At 48.6% G+C, this 24,797-nt stretch overlaps 1 protein-coding gene across 3 annotated transcripts in view; it reads left to right on the top strand.

Moving 5' to 3' along the window:
• Positions 1–5,609: 5,609 nt before the first annotated feature.
• The window catches only part of TMCO4 (transmembrane and coiled-coil domains 4), a 57,032-nt gene continuing 37,844 nt past the window's right edge, over positions 5,610–24,797 (top strand). For 2 of the 3 annotated variants that reach the window (XR_016310687.1, XM_089667059.1), the window contains exons 1-5: positions 5,610–5,809; positions 11,558–11,710; positions 13,160–13,334; positions 14,764–14,791; positions 15,656–15,788. Coding sequence is in view for 2 of the 3 variants with exons in the window: in XM_089667059.1 (XP_089523185.1) it covers positions 11,580–11,710; positions 13,160–13,334; positions 14,764–14,791; positions 15,656–15,788 (467 nt within the window). In the remaining variant the exon portion in view is untranslated. Of the gene's footprint in view, positions 5,832–11,557; positions 11,711–13,159; positions 13,335–14,763; positions 14,792–15,655; positions 15,789–24,797 lie in introns of all 3 variants that reach the window. The other variant, XM_089667060.1, reaches the window with a different exon arrangement.

The following is a 24,797-nucleotide window of genomic DNA, read 5'->3' as shown; positions in this document are numbered from 1 at the left end:
AAAAATCGGACGACTTTTGCACTGTTAGTGGGTTAATTGGTCGGCCGTTTTTCGGGTTTTTTGCAGTTTTTTTTATCGGTCACGTTGGAAAATTTGCAGCCGATTTGGACAATTTTCCCGGCAATGATGGGCAAATCGGTCGTTTTCCCGATTAAAAATTCTGCGCATGAGCCGTGACCTGCAAGGTTGCCAGCATTCTTTTTACTGTAAAGAAGAAGAAGTCGGCTATTATATTTTATATGAAAAAGTCTTGCGGTTGCAACAAATGTATCCATTTGTATCCAAATAAAAACATAATGTATTTGTATTGCTGCCGCATTGTATGGTGCGCTCCCCCGTCACATTGTATGGTGCGCTCCCCCGTCACATTGTATGGTGCGCTCCCCCGTCACATTGTATGGTGCGCTCCCCTGTCTCTGTCAAACTGGTTTCTTGTCCCATTCTTTCGTGGACATTGGTGGCAGCATCGGCAACGGCACCGACCGATTTTTCGGCTGACAATTTGGCCAATAAACGGCCCATCTATGGCCTTCATTAGGGCAGACTGTGCCACAAAACGTATGTTCCACACGAGTCATTTTTCATACAATTCATAAACTTCAGCAGGAACTGGGCACATTAACCAGTTGCTGACCGCAGATAGCCGAATGACGGCTACACTGAGGCCGGCCAGTTCTGGGAGGGTGTCATATGATGCATCCGGCGATCTCCGTGATCGCTGTGTCCTACGGTCACAGCTGATCACGTGATGTGGTAAAAGGCCAACCACAGCTGCTTTTTACCTCGTGATCAACCCGTGTCCAATGACACACTGATCACAGGGAAATGCAATTGCCGGTTCTCGCTGCCTCACGCTGTCAGAACGTGGTGAAAGTACTGCCGAGAACCCGCAGTTGTCAGAGAAGGGATCGGCACTGATCATCAGGGCACTGATGATCGGTGCCCAGTAGTGCCACCCACCAGTGCCCATCAGTGCCACCCGCTTGTGCCCACCTGTGTCACCCACCTGTGCCCATCAGTGTCACCCACCTGTGCCACCCACCAGTGCCCGTCAGTGCAGCCCAGCAGTGCTGCCAGTCAGTGCCCATCATCAGTGCTGCCTATCCGTGCCACCTCATTAGTGCTGCCTATCAGTGCTGCCTCATCAATGCACATCAGTAAAGGAGAGAAATTACCTGTTTCCAAAATGTAATAATAGAAACAAAGAAACCTTTTTTTTTTCAAATTTTATTTGCTCTTTTTTTGTTTATAGCGCAAAAGAAAAACCCGGCGGTGAGTAAATACCACAAAAGGAAAGCTCTATTTGTGAGAAAAAAATTATAAAAATTTCATATGGGTACAGTGTTGCATGACCGCGCAATTGTCATTCAAAGTGTGACAGCGCTGAAAGCTGAAAATTGGCCTGGGCAGGAAGGGGGGGAAAGTGTCCGGTGGGCAGGAAGGGGGTAGAGGTGCCCGGTAGGCAGGAAGGGGGTAGAGGTGCCCGGTAGGCAGGAAGGGGGTAGAAGTGCCCTGTAGGCAGGGAGGGGGTAGAAGTGCCCTGTAGGCAGGGAGGGGGTAGAAGTGCCCTGTAGGCAGGGAGGGGCTAGAAGTGCCCGGTAGGCAGGAAGGGGGTAGAAGTGTCCTGTAGGCAGGAAGAGGGTAGCGGTGCCCGGTAGGCAGGGAGGGGGTAGAGGTGCCCAGTAGGCAGGGAGGGGGTAGAAGTGTCCTGTAGGCAGGGAGGGGGTAGAAGTGTCCTGTAGGCAGGGAGGGGGTAGAAGTGTCCTGTAGGCAGGGAGGGGGTAGAAGTGTCCTGTAGGCAGGAAGGGGGTAGAGGCGCCCGGTAGGCAGGGAGGGGGTAGAAGTGTCCTGTAGGCAGGAAGGGGGTAGAGGTGCCCGGTAGGCAGGAAGGCGGTAGAAGTGTCCTGTAGGCAGGAAGGCGGTAGAAGTGCCCTGTAGGCAGGGAGGGGGTAGAGGTGCCCGGTAGGCAGGGAGGGGGTAGAGGCGCCCGGTAGGCAGGGAGGGGGTAGAGGCGCCCGGTAGGCAGGAAGGCGGTAGAAGTGTCCTGTAGGCAGGAAGGCGGTAGAGGCGCCCGGCAGGCAGGAAGGGGGTAGAGGCGCCTGGCAGGCAGGAAGGGGGTAGAAGTGCCCTGTAGGCAGGAAGGGGGTAGAAGTGCCCGGTGGGCAGGAAGGGGGTAGAAGCACCCGGCAGGCAGGAAGGGGGTAGAAGCGCCCGGCAGGCAGGAAGGGGGTAGAAGCGCCCGGCAGGCAAGTGGTTAAAATGAAGTATATATTCTGATAGATCATTTTAATATGAATCACACGAGACATTACATGACTATATCAGTACCTACAAGAGAGAAGAAGCTGTCTCTTTCCTCCTGGGTGACAAGGGTGCGCTGTGTTTGGTATCTTTGCGTTTGGAATATAATTCTAGATATTAATCTGCCAGTTGATAGGATGCTACCTGCACCTATTGGAGGTTATTGACCGTCATAACCTTGGTTACCACCTAACACCCTTCCCCAAACTGGATGATTGGTCATTTGTTCTCAGGAGACACCCCTTTTGAGATGATAGAAAAAGACTGACAGCCTGGAGAGGGGAGCTCTCCTTTAACATCGATCAGGAACCATCTAAGAGGCTTGAGATCCAAGGCAACCTTTTTGTTCGGACGATTGGACTCGGCTCAAACCAAGGACATTGCCTTCTGAACTCTTCATTTATTTCTGTTTTATTGTTCTCTTTATATCTTTGTTACATCTTTTTCTGTAAATATTTTAATTGCACCATATTGACCTTTTTAGGAATAAATCCTATTTTCTGAAAAGTGTTGAAACCGTCGCTAAAGCTTTTAATGCAAACTAAAGAATCCTTGTCTCTGAAGAGTGCTGCTGTATGTAATCATCCTGATATCGCTGTCCCTGGAAGAGTGTTCCTGTATGTAATAATCCTGATATCCCTGTCCCTGGAAGAGTGCTGCTGTATGTAATAATCCTGATATCCCTGTCCCTGGAAGAGTGTTCCTGTAGATAATCCTCTGATAGCCCTGTCCCTGGAAGAGTGTTCCTGTGTGTAATAATCCTGATATCCCTGTCCCTGGAAGAGTGTTCCTGTGTGTAATAATCCTGATATCCCTGTCCCTGGAAGAGTGTTCCTGTAGATAATCCTCTGATATCCCTGTCCCTGGAAGAGTGTTCCTGTAGATAATCCTCTGATATCCCTGTCCCTGGAAGAGTGTTCCTGTGTGTAATAATCCTGATATCCCTGTCCCTGGAAGAGTGCTGCTGTATGTAATAATCCTGATATCCCTGTCCCTGGAAGAGTGTTTCTGTGTGTAATAATCCTGATATCCCTGTCCCTGGAAGAGTGTTCCTGTATGTAATAGTCCTCCGATATCCCCGTCCCTGGAAGAGTGCTCCTGTGTGTAATAATCCTGATATCCCTGTCCCTGGAAGAGTGTTCCTGTATGTAATAGTCCTCCGATATCCCTGTCCCTGGAAGAGTGTTCCTGTGTGTAATAGTCCTCCGATATCCCTGTCCCTGGAAGAGTGTTCCTGTGTGTAATAATCCCCTGATATCCCCGTCCCTGGAAGAGTGCTCCTGTGTGTAACAATCCTCTGATATCCCTGTCCCTGGAAGAGTGTTCCTGTGTGTAATAATCCTCTGATGTCCCTGTCCCTGGAAGAGTGTTCCTGTGTGTAATAGTCCTCCGATATCCCCGTCCCTGGAAGAGTGTTCCTGTGTGTAATAGTCCTCCGATATCCCCGTCCCTGGAAGAGTGTTCCTGTGTGTAATAATCCTCCGATATCCCCGTCCCTGGAAGAGTGCTCCTGTGTGTAATAATCCTCTGATATTCCTGTCCCTGGAAGAGTGTTCCTGTATGTAATAGTCCTCCGATATCCCTGTCCCTGGAAGAGTGCTCCTGTGTGTAATAATCCTCCGATATCCCTGTCCCTGGAAGAGTGTTCCTGTGTGTAATAATCCCCTGATATCCCCGTCCCTGGAAGAGTGTTCCTGTATATAATCCTCCGATATCCCTGTCCCTGGAAGAGTGCTCCTGTGTGTAATAATCCTCTGATATCCCTGTCCCTGGAAGAGTGTTCCTGTATATAATCCTCCGATATCCCTGTCCCTGGAAGAGTGTTCCTGTGTGTAATAATCCCCTGATATCCCCGTCCCTGGAAGAGTGTTCCTGTATATAATCCTCTGATATCCCTGTCCCTGGAAGAGTGCTCCTGTGTGTAATAATCCTCTGATATCCCTGTCCCTGGAAGAGTGCTCCTGTGTGTAATAATCCTCTGATATCCCCGTCCCTGGAAGAGTGTTCCTGTATATGGCAAGGTGAACTCACCAGCCACTTTATTAGGTGCACCTTGCTACCCGGTGTCATCTGCTGCTGCTGTAGCCCATCTGCTTCAAGGTTGGATGTGTTGTGCGTTCAGAGATGGTATTGGATGGTGATTATTGGAGATTATTGGAGTTACTGTCACCTTTCCATCATCTGGAACCAGTCTGCCCATTCTCCTCTGACACCAACAAGGCATTTTCCTCCACACAACTGCCACTCACTGGATATTTTCTCTTTTTCGGACCATTCCCTGTAAACCCCAGAGGTGGATGTGCGGGAAAATCCCAGTAGCCTATCATTTCGAACCAGTTTGCCCATTCTCCTCTGAATAAGGCACACCCACCCAAGCACTTCAAATCCCTCCCCAAATTTGTGACCCCCCCCACACATGCATGTACCAACGTAAATGCGCATGTCGGGGCTGCGTACGCACGAAAACGCCCTTGTTACATATCGCCGTGCACACAGACACGCGATCTATCATTCCAGGCTCATTGTTTGCAGTTCGCCCCAATCTGATGACAAAATCGCTCCTCAGATCTTTGAGCCCCTCCCCCGCACATGCACGTACTAACGTATAAATGAGCATGTCGGGACTGTGTAAGCATGAAAAATGCTGATTGCACCGCCCATGTTACATATCGTCGCGCACGCGGAAGTGCGATCTATCATTCCAGACCCGTCGTTTGCAGTTCGCTCCAATCTGATGACCAGTAGGGGCGCCACCTATGGAAAAATACAGGGAGCCGGTTTGTCGCCTTTTTTGCGGGCGCACACAATTTTAAAACTTCCCGTGTAGGGTGTCTATGTGCTCGGCGCAACTTCGCCCTTTTATACCTTCCTGAAGAATCGGGCGTCAGACCCGACAATTAACTTCAGGTTTTACGGGAATGTGACATTTTGGAAGCCACTGCGCTGATATCGCGTGACGTAAAAAAGTCGGAACCACCGCGATTTTATTTACCAGGGTGTCTGCGTTCAGAAAAGATGGATTGCAAAAAAACCCCAAAAAACCTGCTCTGGCAGCAAAAGGGTTAATCGATAAGATTGTACAATCAGATTGTCCTGTGTGTGGTGGGATTTGGCGAAGGAAGATGGGGGAGGGGAGAGTCCAGTCTCAGTGATCAGACCTCCCTCCGAGGATCAGCACTCAGGCAACCTGGTGACGTGTCATAGATCCGCCCACACCAGACAGGATTGCGGGAGTGGGCGGGGATGGGGCGGGCAGGGGGTGGAGCACAAGCAGCTGTGTGCGCCTATCGTGCAATGTGACGTCAGAGAGTCCGGAGCAGCCCTGTGTACAGTACACAGCGGAGGGGAGGGAGTCTTCCGTCTCCATAGTGACCACCGGGGGGAGCAAAGTCCTGCTGCCAGATCACTACGCCAACGGCGCAGCGCAGTGCCCGCTACGGATTCTACGTAACCTTCCCCGCAGGATCACATTGCTGCGCTACTATTCCCGGAGAGCTACGCCACTTCCGTACGTGAGGCCGGGGCGAAGGGTGAGAGTGGCTCCGGGTCACCGAGGGGCCCCTGGGGGGGGGGGGGGGCTGTGCCATGCTGCTGGGGGTCCTGGGGTGTGACTGGTAGTGATTAGGGTATGATTATATTTACTATGAGGTGTTACCGGCATCTGTGGGGTGAGAGTTACCGGTATGTCACGTGTTACTGACGTCAGATATATACTGTATATGTAATGTACTCCTGTATACCCCAACATGATATATATATATATACTGTATATGTAATGTACTCCTGTATACCCCTACATGATATATATATATACTGTATATGGAATGTACTCCTGTATACCCCTACATGATATATATATATACTGTATATGTAATATACTCCTGTATACCCCTACATGATATATATATATATACTGTATATGTAATGTACTCCTGTATACCCCAACATGATATATATATATATACTGCATATGGAATGTACTCCTGTATACCCCTACATGATATATATATATATATATACTGTATATGTAATGTACTCCTGTATACCCTACATGATATATATATATACTGTATATGTAATGTACTCCTGTATACCCCAACATGATATATATATATACTGTATATGTAATATACTCCTCCTGTATACCCCTACATGATATATATATATATCCTGTATATGTAATGTACTCCTGTATACCCCTACATGATATATATATATACTGTATATGTAATATACTCCTGTATACCCTACATGATATATATATATATATACTGTATATGTAATGTACTCCTGTATACCCCTACATGATATATATATATATACTGTATATGTAATATACTCCTGTATACCCCTACATGATATATATATATATATATATACTGTATATGTAATGTACTCCTGTATACCCCTACATGATATATATATATACTGTATATGTAATGTACTCCTGTATACCCCTACATGATATATATACTGTATATGTAATATACTCCTGTATACCCCTACATGATATATATATATATATACTGTATATGTAATGTACTCCTGTATACCCCAACATGATATATATATATATACTGTATATGTAATGTACTCCTGTATACCCCTACATGATATATATATATACTGTATATGTAATGTACTCCTGTATACCCTACATGATATATATATATACTGTATATGTAATGTACTCCTGTATACCCTACATGATATATATATATATACTGTATATGTAATATACTCCTGTATACCCTACATGATATATATATATATATACTGTATATGTAATATACTCCTGTATACCCTACATGATATATATATATACTGTATATGTAATGTACTCCTGTATACCCTACATGATATATATATATACTGTATATGTAATGTACTCCTGTATACCCTACATGATATATATATATATACTGTATATGTAATATACTCCTGTATACCCTACATGATATATATATATATATACTGTATATGTAATATACTCCTGTATACCCTACATGATATATATATATACTGTATATGTAATGTACTCCTGTATACCCCTACATGATATATATATATACTGTATATGTAATGTACTCCTGTATACCCCTACATGATATATATATATATACTGTATATGGAATGTACTCCTGTATACCCCTACATGATATATATATATACTGTATATGTAATATACTCCTGTATACCCCTACATGATATATATATATACTGTATATGTAATGTACTCCTGTATACCCTACATGATATATATATATATATATATATATATGTATATGTAATGTACTCCTGTATACCCTACATGATATATATATATATACTGTATATGTAATGTACTCCTGTATACCCTACATGATATATATATATATACTGTATATGTAATGTACTCCTGTATACCCTACATGATATATATATATATACTGTATATGTAATATACTCCTGTATACCCCAACATGATATATATATATAAATACATTGTTATTTTTTTCTAATTGTATCACTTTGTAATGACTTGTACACGTTGTTTGTGGTTTTTTATCTTCCTTATTGGATGATATACACTAAGGCCGGCCACACATGGGTCGAAATTTGACCGATTTTTCGTCCGAAAATCGGACATAAGAATAATCAGCCAATTTTCGCTCTGTTAGTGGGGTCAATGGCACCGGCCGATTTTCGTGGTTCCTCCCCTTTTCGGTGATCGGACGTGTTGGAAAATTCATGAAAAAACTACCGATTTTCGACTCAATGATGGTGAAATCGTACGATCGTTTTTCCGAAAAGAATCTGCACATGAGCCGTGACCTGGAAGGAGCAGAAGTTTCGCCTGTTATATGGGGGGAACTTTATGACTCGTTCGGCCGATTTTTGAAATCATTGATGGCGCCATCGGATTACCGAGCGAACGACGCTTTCGATTTTTTTGATAAAAAATCGGTCGGAATTCGAACCGCGTATGGCCTGCATTACTCTAGATTCACATCTCTGCGAAGAAGAAAAGTGCTGCACTTAAATGTCTACTAAAATTCAGTGCGTTTCTCTGCGGGGTCGGGAATATGCGCAATTCTTCGCAGAGATGTGAATCTAGAGTTACTGCATATCATCCAATAATGAAGATAAAGACACAAACAACGTAAAGTCATTACAAAGGGATACAATTATAGAAAACAACAATGTATTCCAGTCTGTATATTATTCTGTATTATCTATACGGGTCGGAAGCCACGGTATGATGTGTGCATGCTGCAGCACCGCGTGGTTCAATGTGGCGCAATTTCTAAAAAGAGTCGGGGACGTTTTTCTTCATGTTTCCCACGGGTAGGGCAGCCCATTGAAATGAATTGGCTGCTGAACCCGGGATTTGCACACGCAAACTCATCTCCACATATCTAATTGGAACCTAATTCCATGGTTCTCGGTACAGATTCCAGGAGGAGGTATGGGGCTCCAGGAGGAGGTATGGGGCTCCAGGAGGGGGTTAGGCGGCTCCAGGAGGAGGTATGAGGCTCCAGGAGGAGGTATGGGGCTCCAGGAGGAGATATGGGGCTCCAGGAGGAGGTATGGGGCTCCAGGAGGAGATATGGGGCTCCAGGAGGAGGTATGGGGCTCCAGGAGGAGATATGGGGCTCCAGGAGGGGGTTAGGCGGCTCCAGGAGGAGGTATGAGGCTCCAGGAGGGGGTTAGGCGGCTCCAGGAGGAGGTATGGGGCTCCAGGAGGAGGTATGGGGCTCCAGGAGGAGGTATAGGGGTCCAGGAGGAGGTATGAACTTCCTGCTGGGTATATCTTACAATCTCATTCTGTCACCATAAATGACTATATTGTGACATTGTCTCTTGTATCGCTGTCACCTTGCATGGATCTTCTATATGGGTTCCATAGGGATCTTCTATATGGGTTCTATATGGATCTTCTATATGGGTCTGTATGAATCTTCTATATATAGGTTCTGAATGGGTTTTCTCTATATGATTTGTATGGGTACTGTTTTGTATCTTCTATATGAGCTCTATATGGACCTGTATGGATCTGCTATATGAGTTTTATATGGATCTTCTTTACAGGCTCTATATGGACCTGTATAAATTTTGCTATATGGGTTCTATATAGATGTGTATGGATCTTCTATATATGGGATCTGTATAAATCTTCTACATAGGTTCTCTCTGGATCCTACATATGGGTTCTGTATGGATCTGTATGGGTTCTATGTGGATCTGTATGGATCTTATATATGGGTTCTATGTGGATCTGTATGGATCTTCTACATGGGTTCTCTATGGATCCTACATATTGGATCTGTATGGGTTCTATGTGGATCTGTATGGATCTTCTATATGGGTTCTATGTGGATCTGTATGGATCTTCTACATAGGTTCTCTATGGATCCTACATATGGGTTCTGTATGGATCTGTATGGGTTCTATGTGGATCTGTATGGATCTTCTATATGGGTTCTATGTGGATTTGTAAGGATCTTCTACATGGGTTCTCTCTGGATCTGTTTGGATCTTCTGCATGGGTTCTCTATGGATCCTACATATGGGTTCTGTATGGACCTGTATGGGTTCTATGTGAATCTGTATGGATCTTCTATATGGGTTCTATGTGGATTTGTATGGATCTTCTACATGGGTTCTCTCTGGATCTGTTTGGATCTTCTACATGGGTTCTCTATGGATCCTACATATGGGTTCTGTATGGATCTTCTGCATGGGTTCTCTCTGGATCCTATATATGGGTTCTGTATGGATCTGTATGGGTTCTATGTGGATCTGTATGGATCTTCTATATGGGTTCTGTATGGATCTGTATGGGTTCTATGTGGATCTGTATGGGTTCTCTGTGAATCTGTATGGATCTTCTATATGGGTTCTGTATGGATCTTCTTTATGGGTTCTATGTGGATCTGTATGGATCTTCTACATGGGTTCTCTGTGGATCCTATATATGGGTTCTGTATGGATCTGTATGGGTTCTATGTGAATCTGTATGGATCTTCTATAATGGTTTTGTACTGATCTTCAATATGTGCTCTATATAGATCTTCTACATGGGTTCTCTCTGGATCTGTTTGGATCTTCTACATGGGTTCTCTATGGATCCTACATATGGGTTTTGTATGGATCTTCTATATGGGTTCTGTATGAATCTGTTTGGATCTTCTATATGGGTTCTCTGGATCTGTATGGATCTTCTATATGGGTTCTATGTGGATCTGTATGGATCTTCTATATGGGTTCTCTCTGGATCTGTTTGGATCTTCTATATGGGTTCTCTCTGGATCCTACATATGGGTTTTGTATGGATCTTCTATATGGGTTCTATGTGAATCTGTATGGATCTTCTATATGGGTTCTGTATGAATCTGTTTGGATCTTCTATATGGGTTCTCTCTGGATCTGTATGGATCTTCTATATGGGTTCTCTCTGGATCTGTTTGGATCTTCTATATGGGTTCTGTATGGATCTGTTTGGATCTTCTATATGGGTTCTCTCTGGATCCTATATATGGGTTCTGTACAGGTGTTTAGATTCTGCAGACATTCCAGAAATCCTTCTGACCTCCCAGCTCTCCAGAGGTTTGTCACGGTTTCTGGACATTGATTGGCTCCCCAGTTACTTTTTAGAAAGATGAACTGTCAGCGTTCCATTGCTAGTCTTTGAGGACCTGTCATGACACCGTACACAGCAGGAACCAATGGAGGACGCAGCTTTCCAGAGAGCTCTAATATGCAAATGTTGACTTCAGGGAGGAAGTCTAGCTGTCTGCTGCCCCTCCCACCTCTTGTTATTGATCATTGCAGATATCCATCATAGAGGGGTAGTAGGGAGACCGGGGGGAGGACATTGCTTTCCTTCCTAAATTCGGCATTTGTATATCTGAGCCCGCTGGTTGTCGGGTTGTCAGGAAGGTGACACATAATATGTTGGCTTACTGCAGCGCCGGGTGCAGAAGTACGTCCTGTGGGTATGGGGCTCCACCGGACTCTACAGGACTCTTCAGGGGGCCAATGTGACTGAACAGACCTGAATTTTGAAGAGAATCTGACATTTTGCCCATTCATGTCCCCATTGGGGAGACTTCATCTCACTTCCTGTCCTGGTGACATCAGAACAGGAAATTTGTTTTTGCTGGGTGTGATGTGGTTTAGACTGGATCCCAGACCTGCTCCATCCATGCTTTGCGCAGACATGAAGTTCAGATGTATCCGTGTCCGTGATTCTGAACATGTGATCTTTTTGCAGGTGAGTCCTGTGAAGGGCCGTCATGCAGGATGAGCCGGATGGACAGAGCAGGCGGGTGGTGCTGGGGAGGTCGCTGCAGGAACCGGCCAGGTTTGCCTACGCGGGAATCTGCGCCATTTCATTGGCTCAGCTCTTCCCGGAGAAAGAACAAAGGTAAGACTGAGATTTCTGACGTGTTAGTCCTAGCGAGGGACGCGTGGGATTTGTGGACAGGGGGTCCCAACCTTCACCCACTACCTGCTGATGGGCTGAACCCTGTCATATAAGGGGCTAACACATGCAGTGGCAATGTACACCGATCAGCCATAACATTCTGACAACTGACTGTTGTCCTACCTGATATATTAGGCAGCAAGTGAACATGTTGTCCCTGAAGTTGATGTGTTCAAAGCAAAAAAAATGGTGTGTAAGGATTGGAGGACTTTGACAAGGACCAAATTGTAATGTCTAGGGGAGGGAAGGCTAATTGATGGAGGCGGGGAGGGAAGGCTAAATGATGGAGGCGGGGAGGGAAGGCTCATTGATGGAGGTGGGAAGGGAAGGCTAATTGATGGAGGCGGGGAGGGAAGGGTCATTGATGGAGGTGGGGAGGGAAGGCTAATTGATGGAGGCGGGGAGGGAAGGCTCATTGATGGAGGCGGGGAGGGCAGGGTCATTGATGGAGGTGGGGAGGGAAGGCTAATTGATGGAGGCGGGGAGGGAAGGCTAATTGATGGAGGCGGGGAGGGAAGGATCATTGATGGAGGTGGGGAGGGAAGGCTAATTGATGGAGGCGGGGAGGGAAGGCTCATTGATGGAGGTGAAGGGAGGGAAGGCCCATTGATGGAGGTGAAGGGAGGGAAGGCCCATTGATGGAGGCGGGGAGGGAAAGCCCATTGATGGAGGCGGGGAGGGAAGGCCCATTGATGGAGGCGGGGAGGGAAGGCCCATTAATGGAGGCGGGGAGGGAAGGCCCATTGATGGAGGCGGGGAGGGAAGGCCCATTGATGGAGGCGGGGAGGGAAGGCCCATTGAAGAAGGCGGGGAGGGAAGGCCCATTGAAGAAGGCGGGGAGGGAAGTCCCATTGAAGAAGGCGGGGAGGGAAGGCCCGTTGATGGTGGCGGGGAGGGAATGCCCATTGATGGTGGCGGGGAGGGAAGGCCCGTTGATGGTGGCGGGGAGGGAAGGCCCGTTGATGGTGGCGGGGAGGGAAGGCCCGTTGCAGAAGGCGGGGAGGGAAGGCCCGTTGCAGAAGGCGGGGAGGGAAGGCCCGTTGCAGAAGGCGGGGAGGGAAGGCCCGTTGAAGAAGGCGGGGAGGGAAGGCCCATTGATGGGGGTGGGGAGGGAAGGCCCATTGATGGGGGTGGGGAGGGAAGGCCCATTGATGGGGGTGGGGAGGGAAGGCCCATTGATGGAGGTGGTGGTGAAGGGGAGGGACTGGCCTGTGCACATCGACTATCACCCTCCTCGGTATCAGATAGGAAGTTCTTTATGCCTGAAATTTGGATTCGTCCGTCTTGCTGGCTTTCAGCTGCAGGGTGCTGGGACATGCGGCCCCCCAATGGTGGCGATTGCTGATCCCCATTGAAGAGTCTCCTATGGTCTGTTGTCCCCTCCTGTAGGGATTTCTGCCGGAGGTTTGTGGAGGACTTGGTGCGATGGCTGGACTTGGCCCCCACCGTCATTCCGGCCATGGAGGCGTTCGCCAGCGGATTGGGAGGAGAAGGAACGGACACCTTCACTAAGGTTCTGCTGGAGGATTCCGTCATGAAGGAGAAGCCGACTCTTATCACGCAGGTAACGGGAACCGTATTGGCCAATCGGCTGATTCCCGGGAAAAATGAAAACCTAAACCTGGGAGTCCGATCAATACACAGAGAATGAAGATTGGAGGGGTCAGGATGCTGCTTACCGCCTGACCCTGGAATGGGCCCGGGGTGCCGCCTTTGTCCATTGTGACATGCTGAGGGGAGTGTTAAAGGGGCAGCAGTCTGCTGCAGGAAGGAGGAACCTCAGTCTCCTCCCCCAGTGATCAGACTGTACATTGTAACATGGTAGAAAGAGGCATTTCCTCAGTCTCCCCTCCCCCAGTGATCAAACTGTACATTGTAACTTTGTAGAAGGAGGAGGGAGCATTTCCTCAGTCTCCCCTCCCCCCAGTGATCAGACTGTACATTGTAATTTTGTAGAAATTTTTCTCCCCTCCCCCAGTGATCAGACTTTACATTGTAGCTTTGTAGGAGGAGGAGGCATTTCCTCAGTCTCCCCTCCCCCTGTGATCAGACTGTACATTGTAACTTTGTAGAAGGAGGAGGGAGCATTTCCTCAGTCTCCCCTCCCCCAGTGATCAGACTGTACATTGTAACTTTGGGGGAGGGGAGACTGAGGAAATGCTCCCTCCTCTTTCGACAAAGCTACAATGTATAGTCTGATCACTGGGGGAGGGGAGGGGAGACTGAGGAAATGCTTCCTCCTCCTTCTACAAAGTTACAATGTACAGTGTGATCACTGTAGAAGGAGGACGCATTTCCTCAGTTTCCCCTCCCCCAGTGATCAGACTATACATTGTAGCTTTGTAGAAGGAGGAGGGAGCATTTCCTCAGTCTCCCCTCCCCCAGTGATCAGACTGTACATTGTATCTTTGGGGGAGGGGAGACTGAGGAAATGCTTCCTCCACCTTCTACAATGTTACAATGTACAGTCTGATCACTGTAGAAGGAGAAGGAAGCATTTTCTCAGACTGTACATTGTAACTTTGTAGAAGGAGGAGGGAGAATTTCCTTAGTCTCTCCTCCCCCCAGTGATCAGACTATACATTATAACTTTGTAGAAGGAGGAGGAGGCATTTCCTCAGTCTCCCCTCCCCCAGTGACCAGACTGTACATTGGAACTTTGTAGCAAGTCACATAATTAGAGGCAGCAACAGGGGCTGATCTGTGTCAGACATTTGTGAACTGCGCAGGCATTGGGGTTTACATGATTATGTCATCGCTGAAGCGGCATTTCAGTCCAGGAAGTAGATGGTGACCCTGGACTGATGCCGGAACAAAGATGGCGCCATCTTTCTAGAGGGAAGGGCAGGTGGAGGCATTGACAGGGGGAGTGGTCTGTGTGAGGGGTAATACATTCCCGGAATTGTTAGTTGCATCTATTATGAAACAATGTATCTGATATCTCCGTGTGATTGGTTGCTGCCTGACCCTGACCTCTCTCCTTTGTCTCCTAGGATCTGGTGTCGTTCTCCCTCCGGGATGGTACGTTTTGTCTTTCATTCTGTTTACTAGAGAGGGATTTTAGATTTTCGTATCTTCTCAGGATTGGTATCGCATCGGCCTCTCCCGCTGATTACTGTCAGCATTAAAAGTCAAATTCCTGCTACGACTCTCATGGTGGGCGGAGCAGCGGGTTCACTTTAATGGCGCCCCCTGCTGGCAGTACGAGTGAAGGGATGGACGCTGTTCAACCGACCCCAGGAGTCCGATGTTGAGAAATGGCCTCAGCCGCCATTCTGGCTACGCGTTTCACCCCGCCCATTAGGGCCCCTGTGACCAAGCCCAGATGGGGGGGGGGTACAAAACGTATCCGAGGGCGTGGCCAGAACGCCGGCTGAGGCCATTCCTCAACATTGGGCTCCTGGGGTCGGTTGAGCGGCGTCCATCCCTTCACTTGTATTGGCTGACACTGGAATCGCTCGGACTCGCGCTCCCCTCTTCTCACTTGCCGGTGGGGTGACCCTTTTCCTTCCATCCACACCATAAGGTATACTTTTCACTACGCCCCCTACTGGCAGCACACACTCCCCTCCCCCTATCTCCCCCCTCAGCTCTGTTCATCCAGAGAAAATCCCGGTACTTCCAGGAATGTGGAGCATGTGACTCACCCCACCCCTCCCATGTGATGGCGCTGGTTGTATGTAATTGGCTGTTCATGCACCCGTGGGGGTGGGGATAGGGTCCCTCAGCCTGACCAGACTTGGAGCTTCCACAGGGGGGACTCTCCGTGGAGCTGAGTGATGGGGTGGGAAGGGGAGTCTGTTCAGCTGCATGGGCAACAGACAGGTCCTCTTTAGGGTGTTCAACATGGCCGGGACACGGTATGATCATTCTGTTTCCCCGCAGGGTACTATGACGCACGGAGCCGCGTGTTGATCTCCCGCGTGTCCTGGCTGCTTCGCGTCCCTCCGGAAACGATGGAGATGAGCGAGGAGTCCCTGATGGAGAGTCTGAAGCAAAGAACTGAGGAACCGTCAGAGTAAGAGCTCTTCCATCAGATGACAGCGAATGTGCCGGCTGCAATGCCAATGTGGCAGATCTGTCCTCTGCAATGGGTGAAAGTATGTTCCTGTACTTGTTCTCAAGTCATGCCAAGCACCCGCAAAACTAACTTCCTGTAACAGGCCGAGCTGTCCAGCAAAAGTTACTGATACAGGCGTTGGGACCAACCATGTAACACTGCCGGGGGTGCTAACAACAGTCAGCGTTTGTGGCTTTTATTAGTTGCTGTAAGTGTTTATTTTTTAGTTGGGTTGAAGTCCATCTAAGATCGCTCTGTTTAAATAGCAGTCACAGCCTGTATTCTGCAAGAGAAGAGCACTTGCCCTCTTTGCGGAAGCAGTAGTCTCTCTGGAGAGGTCTGATGGGCCCCTGCTGAGTCAGACTAGGAGGTCTCCAATCAACAGGGAGCATGAATTTTACTGATTGGGGGGTTTAGCTCTGACTCGGCAAACGGTGTCTTAGACCTCTTTAAGGAAGCAGCAGTCTCTCTGAAGAAGTCCAATGTGCCCCTGCTGAGTCAGACTTGGAGGTCTCCAATCAACAGGGAGCATGAACTTTGCCGCTTGGAGGGGTCTAGCTCTGACTCGGCAAACGGTGTCTCAGACCTCTTTAAGGAAGCAGCAGTCTCTCTGAAGAAGTCCAATGCGCCCCTGCTGAGTCAGACTTGGAGGTCTCCAATCAACAGGGAACATGAACTTTACCGATTTGGAGGGGTCTAGCTCTGACTCGGCAAAGGAAGCAGCAGTCTCTCTGATGAAGTCCAATGCGCCCCTGCTGAGTCAGACTTGGAGGTCTCCTGTCAACAGGGAACATGAACTTTACCGATTTGGAGGGGTCTAGCTCTGACTCGGCAAAGGAAGCAGCAGTCTCTCTGAAGAAGTCCAATGCACCCCCTGCTAAGTGAGATGTGGAGGTCTCCTGTCAACAGGGAACATGAACTTTGCCAATTGGAAGAGTCTAGCTTTGACTCGGCAAACGGTGTCTCAGACCTCTTTGAGGAAGCAGCAATCTCTCTGAAGAAGTCTGATGCGCCCCCTGCTAAGTCAGATGTGGAGGCCTCCACACAACAGGGAACATGAACTTTACCGATTTGGAGGGGTCTAGCTCTGACGCTTCAAAGGGTGTCTTAGACCTCTTTAAGGAAGCAGCAGTCTCTCTAAAGAAGTCCGATGTGCCCCCCTGCTGAGTCAGACTTGGAGATCTCCAATCAACAGGGAGCATGAACTTTGCCGATTTGGAGGGGTCTAGCTCTGACTCGGCAAAGGAAGCAGCAGTCTCTCTGATGAAGTCCAATGCGCCCCTGCTGAGTCAGACTTGGAGGTCTCCTGTCAACAGGGAACATGAACTTTACCGATTTGGAGGGGTCTAGCTCTGACTCGGCAAAGGAAGCAGCAGTCTCTCTGAAGAAGTCCAATGCACCCCCTGCTAAGTGAGATGTGGAGGTCTCCTGTCAACAGGGAACATGAACTTTGCCAATTGGAAGAATCTAGCTTTGACTCGGCAAACGGTGTCTCAGACCTCTTTGAGGAAGCAGCAATCTCTCTGAAGAAGTCTGATGCGCCCCCTGCTAAGTCAGATGTGAAGGCCTCCACACAACAGGGAACATGAACTTTACCGATTTGGAGGGGTCTAGCTCTGACGCTTCAAAGGGTGTCTTAGACCTCTTTAAGGAAGCAGCAGTCTCTCTAAGGAAGTCCGATGTGCCCCCCTGCTGAGTCAGACTTGGAGATCTCCAATCAACAGGGAGCATGAACTTTGCCGATTTGGAGGGGTCTAGCTCTGACTCGGCAAAGGAAGCAGCCTCTCTGAAGAAGTCCGATGTGCCCCCCTGCTGAGTCAGACTTAGAGGTCTCCTGTCAACAGGGAACATGAACTTTACCGATTTGGAGGGGTCTAGCTCTGACTCGGCAAAGGAAGCAGCAGTCTCTCTGAAGAAGTCTGATGCGCCCCCTGCTAAGTGAGATATGGAGGTCTCCTGTCAACAGGGAACATGAACTTTGCCAATTGGAAGAGTCTAGCTTTGACTCGGCAAACGGTGTCTCAGACCTCTTTAAGGAAGCAGCAGTCTCTCTGAAGAAGTCTGATGCGCCCCCTGCTAAGTCAGATGTGGAGGTCTCTACACAACAGGGAACATGAACTTTACCGATTTGGAGGGGTCTAGCTCTGACTCGGCAAAGGAAGCAGCAGTCTCTCTGAAGAAGTCTGATGCGCCCCCTGCTAAGTCAGATGTGGAGGTCTCCACACAACAGGGAGCATGAACTTTACCGATTTGGAGGGGTCTAGTTCTGACTCGGCAAAGGAAGCAGCAGTCTCTCTGAAGAAGTCCAATGCACCCCCTGCTAAGTCATATGTGGAGGTCTCCACACAACAGAGAGCATGAACTTTGCTGATTGGAGGGGTCTAGCTCTGACTGGGCAGCGGGTATCTTAGAGTTCTTTGTGTAAGCAGCAGTCTCTCTGCAGAGGTCCGACTCCCCCCTGCTGAGCCAGATACGAAGTTCTCCAATCAACAGGGAGCATGAACTTTGCTGATTGGAGGGGTTTGGCCTCAGACCTCTGCAAGGAGACGTCTGCTTCCACACAGAGAGTAAGGCCCCTTCTATGCAGCATGCTGGCAGGGGACAGGCCTTTCTGCTCATGCTGTGGCTACAAAACTCCGACTGTAAGGCTTTGCACAGTTTTGTCCACCGGGAATATATTTTGCTAGTTTAGAGTCCACCATTTACACCAATTTCATGTTGCACTCATATTTATTCAAATATCACCCCAAAACCTGAACTGCGGGGTGCTACTAGAGTGCTTCTGTTTGCAGCATTACGGTTCCGTTCTAAATTGGCTCCGCCCACACCATCGCATCATCCAGGCCCAGGATTGTTTACAAACAAAGATCCCATCTGCCAAGACGGTGATCCCTCCTCCCTGGGGGAGGGGGACACTGCAAGAGCCTGCGCATTGCACCCGCAACACATCGATCAAAGGTGCAATGCTCTGCAGGCTTCGCTGCAAAGTACAGTTTGAGAAGGCGGGCTTCCACTGGATGTGAATGATCAGGATGGCCTTGTGACCCTCCACTCTGGGATTTCCTCGGTGATTGTACTTTACGGTTCCCTGGAACCTTCACCTCACCTCCTTCACGGCTTTTATGGCTCTGTGTACAGGCAGCTGTGTATGATTTGTGACCACAGTGTAGGGCAGAGTCTGCATTCATCAAGGGAGTGGTCACCTCCTTATCACTAATTGGGGATTTACTGCAGCTACTGGAGAGATAGCGGCCACATAAACAGGAGCCACAGAGTCCGAGAGGGCAGATCCAACCACTCGCCTACTAGGGTCATGTCTTCATCTTTTTGCGCACATGTTAAAACCTGCATTGTTTGTTAAAAATGACTGTGACCCCCCTCCCCCCCCCCCCCCCTCCAAAAAAAAAGTAATGTTTTCTTAAAGCAGAGGCCCGGGAGAATGAAATGGTGGTAGTTGCAGTTTTTTTAAGTCGCGGTTATATATCAAATGTGTATTTGCAGGAAAAAATACGTGCAAATTGAGTGCAAACAAACACAATATTATACCCAGTTTTTTTGGTAGAATATAAAGGATTGGGATGCATCGAGTAAATAGATACCAAACATGTCAAGCCTGAAAATTGCAAAGGCCTGTGGAATCGCAAAAAAAAAAACTACAGCACGCAAAATTCTCAATAGGCAACACTTTAAAAACCTTTAAATGCAGGGCCAGATTAAGAGCATCATGGGCCTGCTGCTGAGGATTTTGGTGGGCTAATTTATGGATTTAAGTCCACAGAGTTCCCCCTTGCATCAGAGTCCACAGAATTCTCTCTTATATCAGAGTTCCCAGAGCCCTTGTTACATCAAAGGTCCCCTTTTCATCAGAGCCCGCAGAGTTCCCCTTTACGTCAGAGCTCCCAGAGCCCTCCTTACATCAAAGTCCCCAAAGGTCCCCTTTTCATCAGAATCTGCAGAGTTCCCCCTTACAGTGCAGCAAGGGGGAACTCTGCAGACCCTGATGTAAAGGGGAACCTTGTGGATCATGATGTAAGGGGGAACACTAAAGACTTTGGTGTAAAGAGGAACTCTGATGTAAGGGGATATTGGGTCACCAAAGCACTTCCCTTACATCAGAATCTACAGAATTCCCTCTTACAGCAGAGTCCCCAGAGCCTTCCTTACATCAAAGGTCCCCTTATTATCAGAGCCCGCAGAGTTCCCCTTTACGTCAGAGCTCCCAGAGTCCTCCTTACATCAAAGGTCCCCTTTTCATCAGAATCTGCAGAGTTCCCCCTTACTGTGCAGCAAGGGGGAACTCAGCAGACCCTGATGTAAAGGGGAACCTTGTGGACCATAATGTAAGGGGGAACACTAAAGACTGGTGTAAAGAGGAACTCTGAAGTAAGGGATATCGGGTCACCAAAGCACTTCCCTTACATCAGAATCTACAGAGTTCCCTCTTACATCAGAGTCCCCAGAGCCCTCCTTACATCAAAGGTCCCCTTTTCATCAGAGCCCACAGAGTTCCCCCTTATGTCAGAGCTCCCAGAACCCTCCTTACATCAAAGTCCCCAAAGGTCCCCTTTTCATCAGAGCCCGCAGAGTTTCCCCTTACGTCAGAGCTCCCAGAGCCCTCCTTACTTCAAAGTCCCCAAAGATCCCCTTTTCATCAGAATCTGCAGAGTTCCCCCTTACAGTGCAGCAAGGGGGAACTCTGCAGACCCTGATGTAAAGGGGAACCTTGTGGATCATGATGTAAGGGGGAACACTAAAGACTTTGGTGTAAAGAGGAACTCTGAAGTAAGGGGATATCGGGTCACCAAAGCACTTTCCTTACATCATAATCTACAGAGTTCCCTCTTACATCAGAGACCCCAGAGCCCTCCTTACATCAAAGTCCCCAAAGGTCTCCTTACATCAAAGTCCCCAAAGGTCTCCTTACATCAAAGTCCCCAAAGGTCCCCTTTTCATCAGAGCCCGCAGAGTTCCCCTTTATGTCAGAGCTCCCAGAGCCCTCCTTACATCAAAGTCCCCAAAGGTCCCCTTTTCATCAGAGTCCGCAGGGTTCCCCCTTACAGTGCACCTTTGGTAAAGGTGAACTAACCCTGTAACCCTTTTTCTGGGTTTTTTTTTTTTGTAAAGGTGAACTAACCGTTTAAACGACACGAATGAAAACTGACCATTGTAAGCATGCTGGCAGTGTTATATTGCTTGTCCCAACCCCCATCCGCTGTAACTGTCACTATTGGCGGACAGCTTGGCCTGCATGTAAGTGTGGAGAAAAACTTAAGGCACACAATATAAAAAAGAAAAAAAAGTCTCTTCTGAATATCAAGATTCCAGGTAGTAACCCTCTACACCCCAGAATACAATTTATTTAGTGGATTTCCCCCGGGCACAGGCCCCGCCTTCCTCGGTACGGGGGGGATCCTGGCACCGTCCATCCATACTAATTATTCCAGAGACCTTTACTGCTCAGATAATGTGAGATTATTCTCCCTAATAATCAATCGTGTTCACTAATCACATTGAGGCCGATCAATACTGCAAGGAGCGGGATTCCACATCTCTCTATACACAGGAAATGGGAGGAAGCGTTCTGCACGTCCGTCTCGTAGGCAGTGTTGTGAAATACAACGATTAGCCATAATATTATGACCACCCGCCTAGTATTGAATAGCTCCCACTTTTGCCGCCAAAACAGCCCGACCCATCGAGGCGTGGACTCCACTAGACCTCTGAAGGTGTACCGTGGTATCTGGCAGCAAGCTGTCAGCAAGTTCTGTCAGTTGTGAGGTGGGGCCTCCATGGATCGGACTTGTTTTTCCAGCACGTTCCACAGATGTATGGTTGGATTTATACCTGGAGAAGTTGGAGGCCAATTCAACATCTCAAACACGTTGTGTTCCTCAAACTATTCTTGAACTCACCAGACGAGGCCACCTTCTTCCATTGCTCCGTGGTCCAGTTCAGTGTGCCCTTTGTAGGCACTTTTGGCTGTGGACACGGGTCAGCATGGGCACCCTGACCAGTCTGCGGCTACACAGCCCCATTCACAACAGTAGCTCTTCTATTGGATTGGACTACACAGGCCAACCTATGCTCTCCACCTCCATCAATTAGCCTTCCCTCCCCACCTCCATCAGTGTGCCTTCCCTCCCCACCTCCATCAGTGTGCCTTCCCTCCCCACCTCCATCAGTGAGCCTTCCCTCCCCACCTCCACCAGTGAGCCTTCCCTCCCCACCTCCATCAATGAGCCTTCCCTCCCCACCTCCATCAATGTGCCTTCCCTCCCCACCTCCATCAGTGTGCCTTCCCTCCCCACCTCCATCAGTGTGCCTTCCCTCCCCACCTCCATCAGTGTGCCTTCCCTCCCCACCTCCATCAGTGTGCCTTCCCTCCCCACCTCCATCAGTGTGCCTTCCCTCCCCACCTCCATTAGTGTGCCTTTACTCCCCACCTCCATCAATGATACCGCCCCTAGCCTCTATCAATGAGCCTTTTCCCCCTCAAGCTCCATCAATGAGTCCCGTCCCCCCCACCTCCATCAATGAGTCCTGTCCCCCCCACCTCCATCAATGAGCCTTCCCTCTCCACCACCTCTCTCATAGCCTTTTCTCCCCATCTCCATCAATGAGCCTTTCCTCCCCATCTCCATCAATGTGCCTTTCCTCCCCATCTCCATCAATGTGCCTTTCCTCCCCATCTCCATCAATGTGCCTTTCCTCCCCACCTCCATCAATGAGCCTTTTCTCCCCACCTCCATCAATGAGCCTTTTCTCCCCACCTCCATCAATGAGCCTTTTCTCCCCACCTCCATCAATGAGCCTTACCTCCCCCTACCTCCATCAATGAGCCCCCCCCACCACCACCTCTGTCAGAGCCTTCCCTTCCCACCTCCGTCTGTGAGCCCTTCCTCTCCACCTCCATCAATGAGCCCCCCCACCACCACCTCTATCAGAGCCTTTTCTCCCCACCTCCATTAATGAGCCTTCCCTCTTCCCTCCCCACCCACACAATGAGCCTTGGCCGCCCATGACCCTGTCACTGGTTCTCCTTCCTTGGACCACTTTTGGTTGGTGCTGACCACTGCAGACCGGGAACATCCCATAAGAGCTGCAGTGTTGGGAGTTGCTCTGAACCAGTTGTCTGGACATTACAATTCGGTCCTTTCCAAAGTCCCTCCAATCCTTACCGCCCATTTTTTCTGCTTTAAACACATCAACTTCAGGGACTACATGTTCACTTGCTACCTAAAATATCCCACCCACTTGCAAATGTCATTGTAATGAGATCATCAATATTATTCACTTTACCTGTCAGTGGTCATAATGTTATGGCTGATCAGTGTATGTTTCTATAACACAAAGATCACAAACGATCTGCAAAGAAAGAAGAAACATTGGGGTGGATTTACTAAAACTGGAGAGTGCAAAATCTGGTGCAGCTGCGCATGGGAGCCAATCAGCTTCTACCTTCTGCTTGACAATAAAACCTGGAAGCTGATTGGTTTCTATCCAGAGCTGCATGTAAATGGGAGATGGTTCAGACTTGGCCTCTTCCCAACGAGGAACTGCAGATCCACAACACATATTAATAATAGTTATTACTGCTTTGTGTAGCACCGCCATCTTCCGTGGCGCTGTACAAAGGGAGACTTAGGCACTGTGCACCTCATTGATGAACGCAGGTCGTGGCGTGGACACACAGAAAACAATTGCTTTCCGTGTCTCCTGTCCGCACTGCAACGCAGCCTGGAGGCGTGATGCAGTGAGCTGCGATAAGTGATTGCAATCTTTCTGCCACGGCAAGAAGCAAATTCTGGACCTTTCCCATTAGAAGGCAAGTGTTCTTGTGGTAGAGTGCTCCTTTAATATATATTCTTCTGTCTGTTTCTCCCACTGCCAACCAGGAACCGAGATGCAGGTATGTAACTGCTTTGTATTGACTGAACCACCCATTAGCTTCTGTTATCTCCCGAAGTGATGGATTTCCCCACTGTAGTTTGTGTCTCTGCCCCTCCCACAATGGGGAGATTTCCTGCAGTAGTTTGTGTCTCTGCCCCTCCCACAATGGGGAGATTTCCCCGCAGTAGTTTGTGTCTCTGCCCCTCCCACAATGGGGAGATTTCCTGCAGTAGTTTGTGTCTCTGCCCCTCCCACAATGGGGAGATTTCCCCGCAGTAGTTTGTGTCTCTGCCCCTCCCACAATGGGGAGATTTCCCGCAGTAGTTTGTGTCTCTGCCCCTCCCACAATGGGGAAATTTCCTGCAGTAATTTGTGTCTCTGCCCCTCCCACAATGGGGCGATTTCCTGCAGTAGTTTGTGTCTCTGCCCCTCCCACAATGAGGAGATTTCCCTGCAGTATTTTGTGTCTCTGCCCCTCCCACAATGAGGAGATTTCCCTGCAGTATTTTGTGTCTCTGCCCCTCCCACAATGGGGAGATTTCCCTGCAGTATTTTGTGTCTCTGCCCCTCCCACAATGAGGAGATTTCCCTGCAGTAGTTTGTGTCTCTGCCCCTCCCACAATGAGGAGATTTCCCTGCAGTAGTTTGTGTCTCTGCCCCTCCCACAATGGGGAGATTTCCCCCAGTAGTTTGTGTCTCTGCCCCTCCCACAATGGGGCGATTTCCTGCAGTAGTTGTGTCTCTGCCGCTCCCACAATGGGGCGATTTCCTGCAGCAGTTTGTGTCTCTGCCCCTCCCACAGTGATGAGATTTCCTGCAGTAGTTGTATCTCTGCCCCTCCCACAATGGTAAGATTTCCTGCAGTAGTTTGTGTCTCTGCCCCTCCCACAATGGGGAGATTTTCCCCCAGTAGTTTGTGTCTCTGCCCCTCCCACAATGGGGCGATTTCCTGCCGTAGTTTGTGTCTGTGCCCCTCCCATAGTGATGAGATTTCCTGCAATTTGTGTCTATGCCCCTCCCACAATGGGGAGATTTCCCTGCAGTAGCTTGTGTCTCTGCCCCTCCCACAACGGGAGA

This window comes from Staurois parvus, unplaced genomic scaffold, assembly GCF_062004578.1.
Source record: "Staurois parvus isolate SC_StPar_1 unplaced genomic scaffold, SC_StPar_1.0 ptg002993l, whole genome shotgun sequence".
Taxonomy (NCBI): domain Eukaryota; kingdom Metazoa; phylum Chordata; class Amphibia; order Anura; family Ranidae; genus Staurois; species Staurois parvus.
Note: the sequence above shows the minus strand (reverse complement) of the source record. Positions and strands in the feature narration are given on the sequence as shown.